The sequence below is a fragment of the Cryptotermes secundus genome, unplaced genomic scaffold, assembly GCF_002891405.2.
Source record: "Cryptotermes secundus unplaced genomic scaffold, Csec_1.0 scaffold330, whole genome shotgun sequence".
In the NCBI taxonomy this organism is placed as follows: Eukaryota; Metazoa; Arthropoda; class Insecta; order Blattodea; family Kalotermitidae; genus Cryptotermes; species Cryptotermes secundus.
This window is the reverse complement of record NW_019734317.1, coordinates 1,831,535-1,850,679: the sequence shown is the minus strand read 5'-3', so window position 1 is coordinate 1,850,679 and position 19,145 is coordinate 1,831,535. Positions and strand designations below refer to the sequence as shown.

Sequence of the window (19,145 nt, the reverse complement as noted above, 5' to 3'; positions counted from 1 at the left end):
TCAGACATTGTAATGTGGATTCACATTTCATTCTCATTTTATTTTGGGAAGTAGGAGGGTTACTGCATGTCATGTGAATATAAATTGTTTCAGGGTTGCTGTTGAAGCATTTAAATCTTTCTTGTTATGTTCAAAATGTGAGAATGTAGCAGAAGCATTACTCCAGTGCACACGTATGGATGCTGGCAACAGTCTCAGTTCTTTCATTCATATGGTTCCTGCTCTCACAAGGTAAGGTGCTTGAATATGCTATAAGGCGCTGTGAAAATTAAAATGAATTATGTGTCTTATATGCAGAAGGGACGGGGTGTTGTTACCTATTGTATGTATTAAAATGGCAAAGTGAATAATAGAATGGATTTTTTTTTTTATTATTTATCATTTATTAGCAATCTGAATTTGCATTCTATGAGCTAATTTGCTGTCATGTACAATAATTATTTTAAGAATGGAAATGAAAGGAAATATTGCATGTTTTTGTGTTTGAGGAGAAGGAGGACAGATAAACGAAATATTGATTAATTTTGCATGACAATATTTGTCAGAAATTCATAATCTGTCATCTACAGATTATGAAGGGGAGCCGGCGTAGTGTAGTTGGTGTAACAACTGGCTACAGGATGGATGACAGAGGTGTTGCAGTTAGAGTCCTGGTAGAGTCAAGAATTTTCTTTTCTCCATGTTGTCCAGACTGACTCTGAGGCTCACCCAGCCTCCTGTCCAATGGTACAGAGAGCTTTTTCCATGGGGGTAAAGTGGCCAGGGTGTGAAGCTGACCATTCACCCCCAACTAGTGCCAAGGTCAAAAAAATGTGGATCTATACATCCATTCCCATATATGCCTTCATGGCATAGTGCTTAATTAGTTAAGTACAGTGACAACTGTACCTTTAACAGATTGTGGAACTGAATGTTCATTACTATGTTCACATGACCCCATCACTGTATTCTGTCCTGAATCAGTGAAATCCAGTCCAAATCCTTTTCCTTAAGATCTGTTTTAATATTATTCCCCCATCTATTCCAAGTCTTGCAAGTGAATTGTTCGTTGACACCGATATATTTCACCATCTCTACCATGTGTGCTATGTGCTTCACCCATTGTAGACCTGCAGAGGGGCCACTCACCCCCACCCCTCTTACATGTATTGATGCGCGTGCACACACACACACACACACACACACAGAGTAATATATTCAGTCACTTCCTGTTTTGCATATGAGAACATTTACTTTTGTTCATTTAAGTCTTGTATTTTTTCTTGGGTGGGGTTTCAGAGCTCTTTGTTCCCGCATGCCTCAGTCCATGCTTCGACTGGTGACCTGCCTGAATCAGTATGGTGCCAGCACTTTTGAATCACAGAGAATAGTAGTTGCTGCTTTTTATGCAGAGGTATGTGTTCATACTTCATAGCCACTAACACATAGTGATTGTATGTTACACTGCATTGTATGTGGGCTACGGTAAATAGCCACTGGATGGATTGGTTAAGAGACCGTCCTTTGAAGTAGCATACATTGAGGTGCGACTTCTGTGGTCTTATTATCTCATTTGCTCATACATAATAGTAAGTAGATTAAGCAAGTAATGTTTTTGTGGATTGAAATTGTTTTCTTAAATTGTCTAAGAAATGAAAGAATTACATTCTCTGGGCTGTAGTACATAGATGGTTTGTACCTTACAACTTAAAGTGATATAAGCAGAAGGAAACTGTTCCTTTTTTACTCTCCTGTTCTGTGATCATTACAATACTTTACAGTTATTACTGAAACACCTATTATTTTTTTATTGCTAGTGGGGTGGGACTAAGTCCCTTGTACTGCGGCCACTTCTGACCTAATGTACCAGCGCCAGATGATAGGTGAGGGTAATTGTGGAGCAATTGGTGGAATGAAGATTGGCAGGGGAAACTGAAGTACTCTGATAAAACCTGCCCCAGCGCCACTTTGTCCACCACAAATCCCACTTGACCAGACCCCGGGATTGAACCCAGGCCGCCATGGTGGGAAGCCAGCGACTAACCACTTGAGCTATGGTGCAGCCCAACACCTGCTATTATGTGACATTTGATGCTTTCATGGTGATCAGTGTTTATTATGATGTCTTGTGTGGGTCAATGTTAAGTACAAATACAGGATTAAAATGTTACTGTCTCAAAGTAACTAATTGCCTTCTTCATCATAGTTCTTCAAAATGTTGGTGGCGTTTTTCTTTTGTTTCCTTTCTCCCCAGCCTCTTTCTCAACATTGTGCTTTACCAAATATTGCATAGTGAACCATATTTCCTTTATAGATGTTGAAACATGTTACATATTGTTTATTTGCAGTTAGTTCCCCTGAATGCCGGTGGGCAAGCTGTGTTACTGGGAAGCATTGTAAGCAATCTGTTGAGTTTTTTGAATGACCCATCCCCTATAGTAAGACGGCTCTGCCTTAAGGGCTTGTCTTCAGTGTCTCATCTTGCCCAAGAACAGGTGAGTTCTATGATATTAGATGGGTTTGCAAATATTGTCAGAAGGGAAAGTTGCTGGTAATCATCTATGTCGGTGGGCTGATATTTTTTTGGTTGTTTGTCAAAATATACAATTTTAAAGTTTCAGAATAAAACATACTATCTGAGGAAACCTGGTTGTATACACTGAGGGAGCGTGTGTTATTGAAGTTCGAGTTTTGGAATTTTACCTTTGTGAAAATTTGGGATAAGTATTACAGTTTTTCTTGAACACAAAATGCAAAACAATAACAAACTTATCCCAAACTACAGTATTTCTTTTTCAAGAAAATATTATTTGTTAAGAAATTCTTGTATGTGTATGGGGGGGGAGGGGTGCGTGCGCGTGCTCATATCAATGTTACAGGGTATGTAGCTGGCCATTGGCTAGCCTAGGTGGATGCCCCATTGATATAAGGGGATGGGTGTTAGTGTGGTTTGCTAGTCCAACATAATTTTAGATTGTTAAATGTACTGCCTTTATTTAAGATATCTGGAAAGAGACCATCGAATTCAAGTACACATTGTACACCTTAAAGTTCCCCCCCTTTCTTTACATAATATTATTTTTGATGGATAAAGTTGTATTTTTATTGTGAGTGAACTGAAAAGTTTTACGTAAGAGTGCATCCTTACTTAAACTTGGGAGTCATTATAAAAGTAAGGTTTACATTATGAAATTTCACAATAAGGACATACCTGTATTTTCAAGAATACATCCCTTCTGTAATGTGGAGGCATGCTATAGTTAGAAGTGTTCATCTCTGGTAATACATTGAGTTATTTAGGATGCATATATCTCAGCTGCTGGTATAAGAGGTGTTGAAGCTTCAGAGTTGGCTAGGTTGGTAGCTAAAATGAAAATTTTTAAATTTGCTTAGTTGGAGGTGGAGTCCAACTGGGTCCAATTGGCATGGCAGCCACTGATTGGCCTATTGTAGCCTGCCCTTAGTGATTATGATGATGGAGAATTTGGTGGAATGAAGATTGGCAGGGTAAACTGAAGTACTCGGAGAAAACTCGCCCCAGCACCACTTTGTCCACCACAAATCCCACTTGACCAGACACGGGATCGAACCTGGGCCGCCACGTTGGGAAGCCAGTGACTAACCACTTGAGCTATGGTGTGGCCTAGGTTGGTAGCTCTGTATGATGTCAGTCTTTTGTTCTCATGCATGACTGACTTGCTGTAAAATTAGTCCAGATTCTGAGAAGTTACTTTGGAAGAGAGATTCATCTTTTTTAACCTCCATTTAGAGAGCTGACTTTTTATTTTAATAACTGATGATAATTAAATCAGTTGATTCTTATGTATATTGTAATTAATGTGTGGCAATAGTTGGGAATTTTAATCTTCCCATAGAAGAATCAGCATTGTCAGCCTGTTCTATCAGCATTAATCCAGGGACTGGATGACCATGATAACAGCAACAACATTCCACTGGAAGCTATGAAGGGATTCTCACAGATGCTACAAGTTGTGGATGTGGAGCATGTGCAAGGTGTTCAGGTGTCTGTTGCATTACGGATAAAGCCATTTTTTGAGAATGAAAATCCTGATGTACGAGAAGCTGCTTTTCAAATGTTTGGAGATCTGGCAAAATATGGAGGAATGAATTCCAAAACAGCTTTTCAAGAGCAAGTCACTGGTAACTTGGTGTGCCTTCTGCTTCACTTAGATGACAGCAGCAAAACTGTGGTCAAGGTACATTTTTTCTGTTTTTATTTTTTATTGTTATAAATATTCAGCTGACTATTAACTTCTGTCATGTGGGAGTATTGGTCTTAAATTGCCGAATTTTGCTTACTGCAGGGTTTCAGCCCTGTTTTATTTTGGGAGTAACAGTTTATTGCCAGAAAATGGGGTATTCAAATTTCTTGCTTATGCAGGTCTGGCAGCCATATTTTAAGCAGGAGGTGATAGTATTAGCGTGAAAAATTGCAACATTCAGCAAGCTGGAATATCCAGTGCGCTGTTGAATATGTTTGATGCATGTTGGATAACATTGAAAGACCATTTGAGATGGTGTGATTTTAAAAGGTAGTGCAGGTTTTTCGGTTATGAGAAGTGGATAAAATGCAACATGTGCAATACAGAGAAGATGACAGAAACTGTATTAGATGGGAGAAAAGAGGTGTGTCTAGAAATTTGCACATGAAACCAATTTCAGTGTTTTATCATCAGAATGTAAGGGGAAATCAGAATATAACAATAGCTAATACATTATTTAAAGTTTGGCAGGGTTCAATACAGTGTAACATCAGTAAAATGATAATCACCTGAAGAGGGAGATTCCAAATCTTCACTATCTGTGTTGTCCACTTGTTTATGTCATAGTCTTCAATTACATAGAACAGATGATCATGTATTGTCTTTGTTCTTCAAAATGGTGAAGAGTATCCATACCATATTCCTATTTCAGTCTTTGATAAACCACTGATGTCACAGAAGTGTGTTACTTCAACCTTTGTATTTTAATCTAAGTACTTGTGCTTGTTGCCATAATTAGGGTTTAATGCTTGTAATATAGCTACCAGGCAGTTCAATCACAGAAAATTTCAACTTATAATTGACAATAGATTTTCCGTCAAGTGCAACAATATATATTTTGATCACTTAATTATCTCATCTGCCTTACATGTTTCGGTTCCAAGGAACCATCTTCAGAGGCACTTACAACAAACCATGAAAACACTGGCACAGCTCAACATTCACAATATGTAATTATTCGTGAAAACTATTACATATAACGGAGTGTAAAGCACAACACTTCCCAGTATCTTGAATGCAGGTATAGCACTTGCATCTAAAGACCACCCTCAAAACCGAGTCGTCAACATTAAAATTTAAAGTTAAAAAATTAAAAAACGTTCAAGTAAAATATTATTCAGGCTCCTTCTTGGTGAATCGTCCCAATGGGGGGAGGCGTCAGCACAGAGTACAACAGTACGCAACGCACACCGCGTAAGATACACCCGACCACAAGGTAAGGCCAGGATCATAATAGTATTTAACATTAAATATATAATAATAGATATAACCTAACGTAATATAATATCTTTGCAGCTTACACAACTCTGTGCTGACGCCTCCCCCCATTGGGACGATTCACCAAGAAGGAGCCTGAATAATATTTTACTTGAACGTTTTTTAATTTTTTAACTTTAAATTTTAATGTTGACGACTCGGTTTTGAGGGTGGTCTTTTGATGCAAGTGCTATACCTGCATTCAAGATACTGGGAAGTGTTGTGCTTTACACTCCGTTATATGTAATAGTTTTCACGAATAATTACATATTGTGAATGTTGAGCTGTGCCAGTGTTTTCATGGTTTGTTGTAAGTGCCTCTGAAGATGGTTCCTTGGAACCGAAACATGTAAGGCAGATGAGATAATTAAGTGATCAAAATATATATTGTTGCACTTGACGGAAAATCTATTGTCAATTAGTGATTGATAGTGTAACGGACCAAAATGAAACAATTCAAAATTTCAACTCATATTTTCTATCAGAATGGTACAGTATCCAATGAAACAAGCTCCTGGACTAGAGAAGGTCAAGTGATATCATGTGATTGATGTTTCTCATTGGCTAAAATTTAAGGGAAACAGGACCTCAAAGCTGTCAAGTTGTGTTAAATGCAATCTTAAAAATTTGTCCCCTGTTGTGACCATCCTGTGCTTTACTGCTTCAAGGTCAAATAAATTCTGTATTTAGACACTCAATAGTCAGATCTGTATCATGGACTTCTCCTGGGCAAGGCAGAGGTTCAGATGGTGGGTTAAATGTATCTTTACAGACTACTTGTTTCAAGTTATTTGAGAAACAATGCTGCAAGTACAGTTGGTGCAAAGTTGCAGAAGAAAGTTGTGTGTAGTTATGACTCACTTAGCTGGAAAATAGCCCTGGTTTTGCTTGATATTTTTTCATATGTGTGACAGTAAGATATCAATACTGATGATTTTTCCTGACATTTTCAGTTAAATCTTGTTTGTTCTGTCTTGATTGCACTGTGTTTGAGAATGATAATACTGTGACATGTCAAACTGTTGTTGGGCAGTGGGATGTGGAACGAGTTACTACGAAGACAGACTCTTGATAAATGGTCGGTTACCAAGTTACCCAACAGTGGAACGAGGTTATGCAACAGTAAGGAAAGCGGTGTTTCTCTGTGCTGTGCCGAGCTGAACCGTGCTGGTTGCTACACAGCAGTAAACAATTCTCAGGAGCGTTGCCAAGCAATGCCCCTGTAGACACGAGGTCATGCAACAGTGAAGCAAGCTGTGTTTTCCGCCTGTCCGATGGGGGGTTTATAAGAAATTGGAATGCCTGAGGCGTTAGTATTCACCAGTATTTGGCAGAACAGAAGTCAGTCTAAGCAGCCGCAGGAGGAAGAAGAACTGAATGTGTGATTTAGAAGACTTTATATATGTGACGGTGTGTGCAACAGTGGATTATGAGGTGTATGTAAATCAGCGGTAGTGCTGTAATTTGAGTGTAATTAAGAGAGTGTGTGTAACCAAGCTGTTAATAAATCCTATCATCTGAACTAGAACCTGTCATTTCGTCACCTGTACCCTCCTACACGTGACATATTTGGTGTCAGAAGTTGGTGGCTTGGATAGTATTGGATTCTTCAGCAGTGGTTATGACCTGAAACATGCCACAATTTAGGACGAATTATTGAATTTCCGAGTACACTATACTGCCATATGATGGAGATGGAAAAATTGATGGAACGCCTGCTGGCAAAATTGGACGCCAACTAGGCGAAGGCAGATAGAAAGACCAACAGAGAAATGCTGGTAAAATTGGATGCTGATAGGAAGACCAGCAAAGAAGAATTCCTGGCCAGGATGGATGCTGATAGAAAAGACTGGCGAGAAGAGATGGCCTCCGGCCACAAGGAGATGGTGGCTGAAATCAGACCCGAAACAGACTTAAAGGCGATGGCCTGCCGAGAAATGACGGAGGCACATCTGGAAAAAGAGCCCACCTTGCTGGACAGGAAACCTGAGGTGGCACAACAGGAGGTCCCCATAGAAGACACCATAGTGAAACAGGTCAGAGGATGGAAGAAGTGGCATAGGGGTAAGAAGCAAGCTGCAGGGCGATGTAGAGAGCCAAAGGAACTGACCTGAGGAGATTGTGGATCTCGGAGGATATTGGCTGCCTCCTTCAGGAAGGTGTCCCACCATGCTACAGTGGCATGGTGCAAGAGGAACATCTTCAGGAAATCTTGGATCCAAAGAAATTGTGGGGTCAGCCACCTCTGAAGCGGAAAGAGAAACAGCTTTAGAGTAAGAGTAGCCAGATAAGTGGGAGCACTGGCCACTCCCAGAGTTATGGCCCCCACTGGTGAGAAAGAAAGAAAGGAAGAAAAACTTTGGATGATTGTGATACAACTGGATCTCCTGGCACGTTAGCAGGAAACTGCTTGGGATGAGCTGGTCTTAAGGAGGGAGTGGATATAGTGGTTGGAGAATGGACAGATGGGGAGGAAAGAAGCACTGAGCCAGACAAAAAGAAGACATTGCAAGTACAGCCTCAGAAGGAAAGGACTGGTGATGCACTGTTAGGCTATTTGGGATGAACAGCCTTAAGGAGGGAGCAGTGTGACATGTCAAACCGTTGTTGGGCAAAGGGATGTGATACGAGTTACCATGAAGCCAGACTTGATAAACAGTCGATTGCCAAGTTACGCAACAGTAAGGAAAGCAGTGTTTCTCCGAGCCGAGCCAAACCACGCTTGTTGCTACGCAGCAATAAACAGCTCTCAGCAGCATTGCCAAGCAACGCCTCTGTAAACAGGATGTCACGCAACAATGAAGCAAGCTACATTTTCTGCCTGTCCGATGGAGGGTTTATAAGAGAAATTGGAATGCCTAAGGAGTTAGCATTCACCAGAACAGAAGTCAGTTGAAGCAGCCATGGGAGGAAGAAGAATTGAACATGTGATTTAGAAGACTTTATATGTGCGATGGCGCGTGCAGCAGTGGATTACGAGGTTTATGTAAATCAGTGATGGCGCTGTAATTTGAGTGTAATTAAGAGTATGTGTAACTTTCTGCCTGTCCGATGGAGGGTTTATAAGAGAAATTGGAATGCCTAAGGAGTTAGCATTCACCAGAACAGAAGTCAGTTGAAGCAGCCATGGGAGGAAGAAGAATTGAACATGTGATTTAGAAGACTTTATATTTGCGATGGCGCGTGCAGCAGTGGATTACGAGGTTTATGTAAATCAGTGATGGCGCTGTAATTTGAGTGTAATTAAGAGTATGTGTAACCAAGCTGTTAATAAATCCAGTCATCCTAATTAGAGCCCATCATTTCATCACGCGTACCCTCCTGCATGTGACAATACCTACTTGAAGTGATATTTATGTGCAACTTAGGGCATAAAATTCTGGAAGTAATTGCCACCATTTATTTCTTAGGCTATCTTTCTCTCTTCTATCCAATAGGGTAAAAATTAAGACACTCAAAAGTATAATTCTGCAGGAGACATACGTGTGGATGGTAATGCTAAAATGGGTCTGGAGGAAATGTGATGTGGAGTTATGTACTTGATTCAGCTGACACATAATAGTGTCTGGTAATTTTCTTTTGTGAATATGGTGATTAATCTCCGTTTTCCAATAAAAACAGGTAATTTCTTGACCAGCTGATTAGCTGTCAACTTTTCAAGGAAGACCCTACACCATATAATTAATGTGTTAGTCAACAATTATGGATGAGAAACAGCCATGGCATATTTTAAGGCATTATTTGATGCTGTGTGGGAAAAGCCTGTAAAGTTCCATTTTACATTCTGAAGACAATGCACATGCTCTAGGTATTGTCTTGCTGCCCTTTTCAGATTGTAGGTGGCGTACCTCTGAGCTAGATAGAAGTGTATTGAGACTGAAGCTGCCTCAAAACTCAGTCTTTGTGTTATTAATATCATAGCCTTCTCTAAATAGACTGTCTTTCCTTTTTATTGGTGATACTGAAAGGCACTGCTTAGATAGGTATAATGGTAAGACTGTGTAATTTTGTTTGGGAAATATCAGCTTTGAATCTTGTCTGGGTTGCTGACTACAATGACTGAAATTTTTCATGGTTTTTATGGGTTCCTCCAAGTGAATGCTGGAATGATGAGTTGAAAGAGGCCATGAGTGATGCCTTTGAAATGATTTCCTTCTCACCATTCATGTGATCTTGTTCTCATTTCATTCCATACAATGTAAGGTCTGTCTCTGAAACAACATTTTAAATGACATATGAATCAATTTGAATATAAATGTACGAGTACAAGCATACCAATTGTGTTTGTCTACTCAAAATATCTACATGAATTCATTATAAAGATTTCAAAATGTATGCCTCGGAATTATTGTAGAACTTCTCTGTAGGTATACCACATATGTTGTCATATCAGTAAAGCATTCTGTTTTATGGTCTTTATAGTTGTCAAAGTAGTTAATGTCATACAAGTAGAAGGGCATCCTGAACTCATCAAATTATGCCACTGGATTAATAGAATCTTGACTAGATCTCATTCAGCATGCTAACTCCTGTGTTTGTTGCAGGCTTGTAAGTATGCACTGAGACAGTCAAGCCCTCTGTTAGGAGCAGAGAGGATCAACAAGATGATGCAGGACCACCTGAAAGATGCTGGAAGTTTGCATTATCCAGACTTCATGGCTGATCTTGTGAAGATAATTGTAATTTTCTTAAAAACTTCATTCAATTTTCTGTAGATTCCTCATTCTCTTTAAACGTTTTCTGTAAAATATAATATAAAATTCTTCTTTCCTCCCATTTCTTTCCATCCTGCCTGTTTTTTTTACTAGAACACTATATGGTTTTTTTGCATAAACAGCGTGTCAGTCTTCTTCATAAACAGTTGCTAAAGCAAAGTTAATCACACTACAGAGGCATAAATTTTTGCCTTCTATATTATTAAATATGTAACATAAAAGCACATGATTAAACAAGATTTGAGGTATTCAAGTTGGAGACTGTAAAATGTCCTGTCTGCTGGGATGTTACATCATGTACCTTGGCAGACATTTGCCAATGTTTTGTGTATGTTCAGAGTATGCTCTTCCAAAACGTCCGTAAAATTTTACCAGGCTATATGGTGTAACTTCCCAGAAGATGGTACTCTTCATGTGTGAATAAAAGTTACAGATTTCAGTTCAGTCTCTTTTTTAAGACGTTTGGTAATGTTAAACATTTCATGTCAAGTATATCATTGTAATGGTCCAACTAATTGCATCTAGAATTTGTTTGATGCTTATTTCAGTACATCTCCCTCGCTTCAGATTTCATAAAATTATATCAGGTGGTTTGGAATATGATGTGCAGACAGTCATAATCTTCCAATTATGCACTTTGCTCAAATAGCAGAGAATTTTATTAACACTAAACTGGAGCTTCAGAGCATAGAAAGTAAAGACACTTTAACAAGTTACTCCATTTTGTTTTGCATTCTGCAGGTGCTCATGTAATAAATCTCTGGCATACCTTGTCTTGGTCTTAAGCATGTAGCAGAGTATAATAGCAACTGGCTATTTTCTTTTGAACACTGCCCTCTTCCTTGAATTTCCTACCCACTTCTGTGTCAAATACGTATGTTGTGATGCTCTCATTAGCATTTTAGAAGTCCTTTGAATGTAGTAACTGAATTATGATTCTGAATGAGAACAATTTACTTCAGATTCTTTCCTTTGGAGTTATTAGTTATATTAATGAATATAACCCATTGTTAGTTTTACGATTGCACTGAAGTCTGTTATAACAAGAATAACTCGCGAATTTGTCAGTCATCCATCATGTAAGTCTACAGGATACTCACTGAAATTTGTTCTGTTTTAAACTGCAAGTGTTGTGAAGTGGCTCATGTGAATAGGGATCAAGGGAAGAAGCAGTAGTGTAGTGGAGGTATCTTAGTGTACATGAAGCAGGATTCCTACTCTTGAAGTATGGTATAACTGTTATGAGACAATTTTCCTTATACAGCCAGGCAGCAAACTGACCAGCACATCTCTCTCCACATCATCCTACCAAGAGGATTCATCCATCTTATGATACCACCCAAAGGAATGGAATATTGTTTGAGAGTCTGAAAGGGGCGGGAATAGCCTATGATAGCCTTGCATGATGCTATATAGTGGAACTGCACCATGCGGCATCCATCCATGTATAAAAGCGGAAAATGCTGGGGTGGGGAGATACAGTGACAGCTACCCATCTGTGCATATTGAGATGGCTGGGGACAGAGGTTGTTAAATGTCCTTTTGTACATCCATACCCATAATGGATAAAGATATGAGAATGTGCTGTTGTCTTCAGTGCTCATTTGATTTATGATGAATAAAACTTAATAAATAAGCCACGTTGTCAAACACATGTTCATGTGAATGCAGAAATCTAAGAAAGGTACTCATTGTAATAGAAATGGTTATTCTTAGTCCTCCTTGTTAGAACTGAAGAACATTTTTATGCTTAACATAATTAGATTGATTGTGCATAAGAAAATGCTCATTAAAACAAATTTCTTATTATAAGCAATACTTGTTACATCAGACTTCTGCTGTACATATTTGTTATATAGAGTCATATACTTTTATTTATTGGGTACTCTGGTTTTTCTTCCTTTTTTCCTCTATCTCCCTCCTCCATTTCCCACTGTCTGACTTCCTTCCATTCCACCTTCCTTTCTCCCTTTATTCCCTCTTTCCCCACTAACTACTACCTTCCTTCCTTGTCCTGACCACCTTGGCTACTTCGTAATTGTTGTTTGGCCCACAAACACTCTCTTAATATATTAAAAGATTTTGAGATCTCAGGTACTGTGGTTCTGGTTCTTTTGACTGTTTTCCTTCCTACAGTTCTGGTTTTTAGGTGAGTTGTTACAGAGACAGTAAATATGGTGAAGTCTCAAGGCATCAATTTAGATTTCTAAATTGTTCTCATACAGTTCTTTGTAGCAGTTGCAACCTGTATAAAGGGATTGTATTTAATTTTCCAGGACCAAACATTTTCATTGTAAATAAAGGGATAGGTTGAGGTTTTATGTATCTTAATTTTATATCTTCTCATTCTGTAGATTATTACTTTATTCTTTCATGAATACAGCCTTCTGAAACCTCTGCCTTCTTTAATCTAGGTTGAAGAGTTGGCTGAAATTACTCCAACTCTTGTGATGAATGCACTTGTGTACATCAAGAGTTCATGGCCAGTGATACGAGGAAATGCAGCCATGTTTATTGGTAAGGTTTTGAAACCAAGCACCAACCTAGTAACAGGTAAAAAAAAGAATCAGAAATGCTTAAGTGGACTTAATGTGGTTCAGTCAATTGAAAATGTCTGGCAATGTCGGAAACCTTTGGATTGCCCCCGTACGACCACATGCTATTCCTTTCTCACCATAAACTTTTTGTATCATGACATGTTTTTGTACCAGATTACTCCAAGTGTGGAAGTGAAGCAAGGTGAAGGTAGGTAAAATGGGACAACAGACTATTAGCATTCCCAGGGCCCTCTTAACCTCCATTTCAGATCATCACAGGTTTAAGAGAACAAAGCAATAACAGAAATAGTGGTACTGTAGAAATAGGATCCAGTGGGCTAAGCTTGGTATGGTTACCCATTCACATTGTGGTAGTTTACAGGGGTGAGGCTTAAAAATAATACAAAACAGATAATAAAATGAAAACAGAGCAATTAGCCCAAGAGGTGGGGCTAGACATATATATATACACCACAGGGTTCCACCAGGTGTGAGTGAACCAAAAGAAAACTGCCAAGAAAGGGGTACCACGTGATGATGTATGCTTCCAGCATCCTCCTTTTTAAAGTATGGTTCTGTTCATACTTTTGTTACTTTTTAAATGGCCCTTTCATGCTTATATTATTTTTTAAATGGCCCTTGAATGTTGAAATAGTGTACAATATATGGGTCAATGCTCACTAGTATTGTAACATCATGGAAGAGAGAGTTGTTATTAGGTTATGGCACAGTAAACAACTCATCAGCATAACAACAGTTGCACATGCAACAGAAGAATGGTGTTCTCTGTGTGGTTCTTGCTGAGGTTACATAATGAGGAACAGCTGCCATTAAGAGTCAGTCTTGAGGCAGCAGTTAGAAGAGCAGGAGGATAGTGTGAGATGGCCCCCAGTGTGTGAGGACATGAGCCTGGGAGCAGAGTAACAGTCTCTGTTGGAAGATGTTACCCAGCAGTGCAGTGAAGAACATGACTGAGAACACTACTCTTTGTGTGAAAGTGATTTGTAAAGAGTAGTTACGAGTTGTGTATTAAGTGTCCAGTAAATCTGATTACCAATCTGAGCCCCGTCTGTAGTCACTCCATCATGTGACAGTATCACCTTATCTACAGTAGCTCTTTTGGATGTGAATAACAGGATACAATTGTGAGTTGTAGTCTGCCAGAAGAGGAGTGGAATGACATTAATGCGTTCCTTGATTTCAGGTAAATTGGTTAAAATTATTCAGGTTACAATCATTTAACCTGAGATTTCAAGTATTGAAGCCTTCTAACACACTTAAGCAAGTAGCAGTGCATGTAATTAAATCTTGTACTTGTTTCTCTGTGAAATTCTTCCTTTGGAAATTATTTGTGTGTTTTATTGGATTTTCAGGTCATCTATATGGAAATCTACCTGACTTTAATAATGTAAACAAAGTTCAATTGGACACAGTATGTGCTCGTCTCATCCAACTCCTGCAGGATGATGATAAGGAGGTGCGAGCCAAGGTGGCAAAAGCTTTGAGCTATCTTGTTATGGTGTAGCTAATGTTACAGAATTGTGACTGAATTTGAGGAAGTACAAGAACGGACTGAAATTGTAAATTTCATTCCCCATAACCAAAAGATAAAGTGCCTGTGATATGAGAATTAGCTTAACTTTGTTTCACCAGGTAACCCAACAGGGTTAATTTGTTATATTAGTTTTCTGTTTATACTTTTATAAAAAACCCAATACTTCCAAGTTGTTCCTTATATTCAGTTATATTTTTTGTATAATACTGGCATGTTTTTTCAAGATCTGCTTTAGTAGATGTCTAGAATAATANCACACACACACACACAGCCTTTCAATTAATATAAATGTAACTGCAATTTGTTATAGTAGTTGAGACATGGACAAGTGTTGGTTTTATGTTTCTCTGCTACTGGATTGGAAACAAATGTTTCAGTCTCAATACCATATTTACTAAAGTATAAGATGGTGATGGAATCTGCCTTCTCTTTATTTCTATGCATTTTGTTCATATGTGTGTGCATGCATGGGTGAGGGAGTGTGAGAGAGAGAGAGAGAGAGAGAGACTGGAATTTTGATACAGGTAATACATTTGTTTAAGGCCGTGGTTTCATTTCTTTGAAGATAACTTTATGTCAGATACAGTGATCATGTATTTTTTGAGGTCAGGTTGAATGATTACAGGCATTTACAACTGCATCTCCGTTCTCCCTTCAACAGAGATCTAAGAATTGTAAACTGAAAAGTAAGCAGAAAATAAGATCTGTATTGTATAATACCAGGTTAAATTGCTTAACAAGATGAAAAAGTGGGTCATCACTTGATTGGTGTACAGATTAAGCTCTTAATGTTGTATGGAGATATGAAACTAAGCTAATAGTTTCATGTGGAGAAAGGAAAAGTGAATGAATTGTATGTTAACAAGAATCCTTATATAATATGTAGAGAAATAAACAATAATAAATAATAAATAAATAATCTTTCAAGTTTAAAATTGTTTGTGTTGTACTAATATAAACTTTTGGTTACCGAATATTTCCATCATATTCTGATCTCACAGTCATGAATTAATTCAAAGCCCAGTTCTTTCTCTGTATGTTACTTGGAGTGTAACTCATGATCTTCCTTCATATGATATATAATGATGTGAATTTTTTAAAGTTAAAGTTAAGTCTGAAATTTTGAATGAAATCCCATTCTCCTTGTTTCCTGTTACATGACGATCCCTGTTTTCAAAAGTGTAAATTCAGAGAAAATTACTTTTCCAGTTTTAAAGCTCTTCTTTTAGAACAAACAGTCTGACCTGTTCCACTGCCTGCCTCATCTTTGTATATTTCTCGTATGCTGAAACAGCATTTGTTTCCAAACTTGAGCCCCAATCACAATCCACTGCTTCATGAATCTGTGTTTCCAGAGTTTGTCCATTCATTTGATTATTCATGACTCACAAGATCAAGAAACTGTATCCATTATATTCCATGTGTTTCTTCTAATACTGTCAAGTAGTATCCAAACACTTCTGTTATAGTGTATGAGGCTCTTTCCTGCTTTGAGGTAACTTTCAGATTTATTTTACTCAGTAACTGTGCCACGCTGTTTTAGACAAGTATACATGAAACAGGCTGTGTTGACTGTTTTACACTGTCTGTGATGTTGAGATTTGTTTGTGATTACAAGACCTCAGATCTTTCAGATGACAACTTATGAAAGAACATACAAGTTATATATATACAGTGCGTACAATCAAGTGCGCGCCGCGGCTGCAATTTGCCGTGAGTCATACCACCGCAGAACGGATGCAGTCGCGGGGAGGAGTTGCAACTCTCCCCGCGACTGCATCCGTTCTGCGGTGGTATGACTCACGGCAAATTGCAGCCGCGGCGCGCACTTGATTGTACGCACTGTATATATTGCCAGTAGTTCATTACTGCAAGTCAACAGAGGCATTAAATTTATGTCTGCTGCTGCAGTTTTATCTTATGTTTGGTGTACTCTTACTACATATGCATATTATAAAATTTTAACTAGCATTTTTAACATAACTTAGTACAAAGATATATAATACCATTGCTCTTGTTTTGTTTCCCTTTAATGTTTGTAGGGAACTGATGTCTTGATTTACCTGCTTTATAGACAGCACCACATAAAAACACTTTTTTTTAATAGATTAACTTGGATTTGTTTTCCATGTTTACTTAAAATATACTGTACTTTGAAGTTTATTTGGACTGAAAATATTTTGATAATGTTGACATAATTTTAGGTTGGAGTGGGGTGTACAGTTCTATTGCTGTCAATTCTGACTTGTAGAAAAATGCATTACAGTTGGATTTTTAATATAACTGTAGCAAATATTTGTGGTTTGGAAGCCCTCGTAACATCTTAATCATAACATAACATCTTTGACATAGAAGAGCAGATATATTCCTTTTGTGTGCAGTTTGATGTCTTAGTACAGTGAAACCCCATTTAAGGTTTGTTCAATTAGTGAATTTGAACATTACACTGAGAAAGCCTTAAATGAAGGAAATTTTGGGATGAATGAAATGGAATGATATATGAGGGAAATCCCAAGTGGAGGAACATTAATTGGGCATTCCACTGTATTGTTAGGACTGTGAATTGAATGAACTTTAATACTGTTAAACTACAAGTTCTTTGTTCAATGAGAGGTCATCTTTACCTGATGTGAGATAAGCCAGGTTTTCATCTAGCATTAACTTGCACAAAAAGTAAGACAATTTTCTCCTTATTAATTTTGGCAGTTGGTATTCGTTTGATAATTAAATCTCTGACCTGAAGTTTTACCTGCTTGGTATATATGTTGTTCGTAATACAGTATGCGCCAAAAGATACAGTACTGAAACTCGTGCATCTCAAATGCACATGTGCATTTGTCAATGGGGCATAGCTCCAGTCGCACGTGTTCCCAGGAGTGAAAAGGAAGTTGTGTTGTGTAGTTGTTGTTGGAAATGGGTCTCTCAACGGAGGGAAAAGTAGCCATAGTTGAGCATTATTTCCGCTCGTACGGAAGTGGTCGCCAGACAACTCGCTTCCTTGGTTTTGAGCGGCCAGATGTTATCGTCCAGAAACCGCTACACAGTACACGTGTGACGATATGGTGTGCTATCTCAGCACATGGTATATTAGGCCCCTATTTCATTGAGGATGAGGAAGGCAATGCGCTTACCGTCACCCAAGAACGCTACAGGGACATGGTGATCGGACCATATCTTCAGGATTTGAGAAGGTTCTGTCATGCAAGGGGCCTTTGCATGAATAGACAGTGGTACCAACAGAACATCTTTTCATTTCAGTACTGTAAGTTTTGGCGCATACTGTATTAGATACATGAGGGTGCCATTAAGCAGAGACAGCAGTTCGTGTGGAGAACATGACCTACAGCAGACAAAGAGACTTGATGAGGTAGATGAGGTAGGTGAAGTATGTCCCATTATTATGAAAGGTTAAGTAACACTTTATGTACATGTGACAGCACAGTTGTTTCATTGGTAAGTTTAAAATCCCAATACTTTTCTGTCAGAAAAAAATATTGTCATCTGTGGGTGTAAGCAGAAACTGTGCAACCTTGGCATACTCACATTTTTGGTTCATGCCCATGAGACTCACTTGTTAAGGGCCTATAGAAACATACTGTACAAGGAAAATCAAATTTTATAGGCATTTTTTATTGGAGATTCTATGTAAAAGTGTCTTCATTTGTTTTTATGCTGAGCCTGTTTTAAAGACAGGCATAATTTAAACAAATAATATTGTATAACTTGCTATATCTGCTTTAATTATAGGGATATTAATAGGATTTCTAATGATGTTTCAGTTCAATTTGTATTGGAAAATGCTTCAACTGTAACTGTTCTTTTTTTCTAGTTTTAGGAAATGTGAAACAGAAGTGTGATGCTTAGTTGTAATATTTGATCCACTGCTACTCAGCAAAATGGGCTTTGATGTACAAACGAGCAAATTCTGTAGCAAGCACATGTAAACTTTGTACTGTATGCAGTAAAGTGAAACTGTTTCATGATGAATCAAAAAGTTTGAAAAAGAAATTTCAAAAGACCGGAATAATGGATTGCAAACACAGTTAGTTGAAATGGATTTAGAATGTTATTAATTTCATATAATGTGACTAGTAGGATGTAACTCTTGTCAGCAAGCTAACTCTGAGAAATAAAAGCCTCATAACATTCCTGAAGATAAAAGAGTGTTTCTGCTTTTAAGACATTGTCGGTTCTTGGTACCAATTACATGTTAATCGTTCATGTTATTTTAGCTCTTTTCTCTGGAGCAATATTTTGAAGAGTTCTGCATTGTGAACTGCGCAAAGGTGGAATTACAGTTTTTCTAAGCCCCAAAATCCACTAATTAAATTTTAGGTAAATGATACCAATAAAACAAAGCCACATTTTGGACAAAGGAGTGAATATAGCTTGAGGTACAAAGTAAATTGTATTCTGAGCTTCTACCAATGGTATGGTAGATCAGAGTCTCTGTCATTGAATTGAATTTATTTACATTCTATAAATCCTAAGCAGGTTAGTACCTTTGGATACAGTATTATATTTAAGCATCCTGTTGCACTCTACACGATAAATGATACAAACTCCGTCCTAAGTGCAAACAATATATATTTATATGTCTCTGATCTTGTTCTTTCTACACTACATGTTTCGGCCTCTATCGGCCATCATCAGGTGTATACTCTTAACGTTGCTGCCACACTGAACCCAGTCTAAAACTTAACATTTAAAAACACAATGTCACATTCTTCGTATTATCAACATCTACATCGTTGATATGTGTCTGGTATGTAGATTATGTTGCACACGTCAAACCCGATATTCTTGTAGTAGCACTCTA

The 19,145-nt window shown here is 38.1% G+C and overlaps 1 protein-coding gene across 7 annotated transcripts in view; it reads left to right on the top strand.

Moving 5' to 3' along the window:
* The window catches only part of LOC111868550 (maestro heat-like repeat-containing protein family member 1), a 77,102-nt gene extending 62,529 nt beyond the window's left edge, over window positions 1-14,573 (top strand). For 5 of the 7 annotated variants that reach the window (XM_033753089.1, XM_033753088.1, XM_033753087.1 and 2 more), the window contains exons 23-29: window positions 94-231; window positions 1,279-1,393; window positions 2,328-2,474; window positions 3,855-4,196; window positions 10,064-10,198; window positions 12,649-12,787; window positions 14,145-14,573. In XM_033753089.1, coding sequence (XP_033608980.1) covers window positions 94-231; window positions 1,279-1,393; window positions 2,328-2,474; window positions 3,855-4,196; window positions 10,064-10,198; window positions 12,649-12,787; window positions 14,145-14,296 — 1,168 coding nt within the window. In that variant the 3' untranslated portion in view covers window positions 14,297-14,573. The remainder of the gene's footprint in view (window positions 1-93; window positions 232-1,278; window positions 1,394-2,327; window positions 2,475-3,854; window positions 4,197-10,063; window positions 10,199-12,648; window positions 12,788-14,144) is intronic. The other 2 variants (XM_033753091.1, XM_033753092.1) reach the window with 2 other exon arrangements.
* Window positions 14,574-19,145: the final 4,572 nt, after the last annotated feature.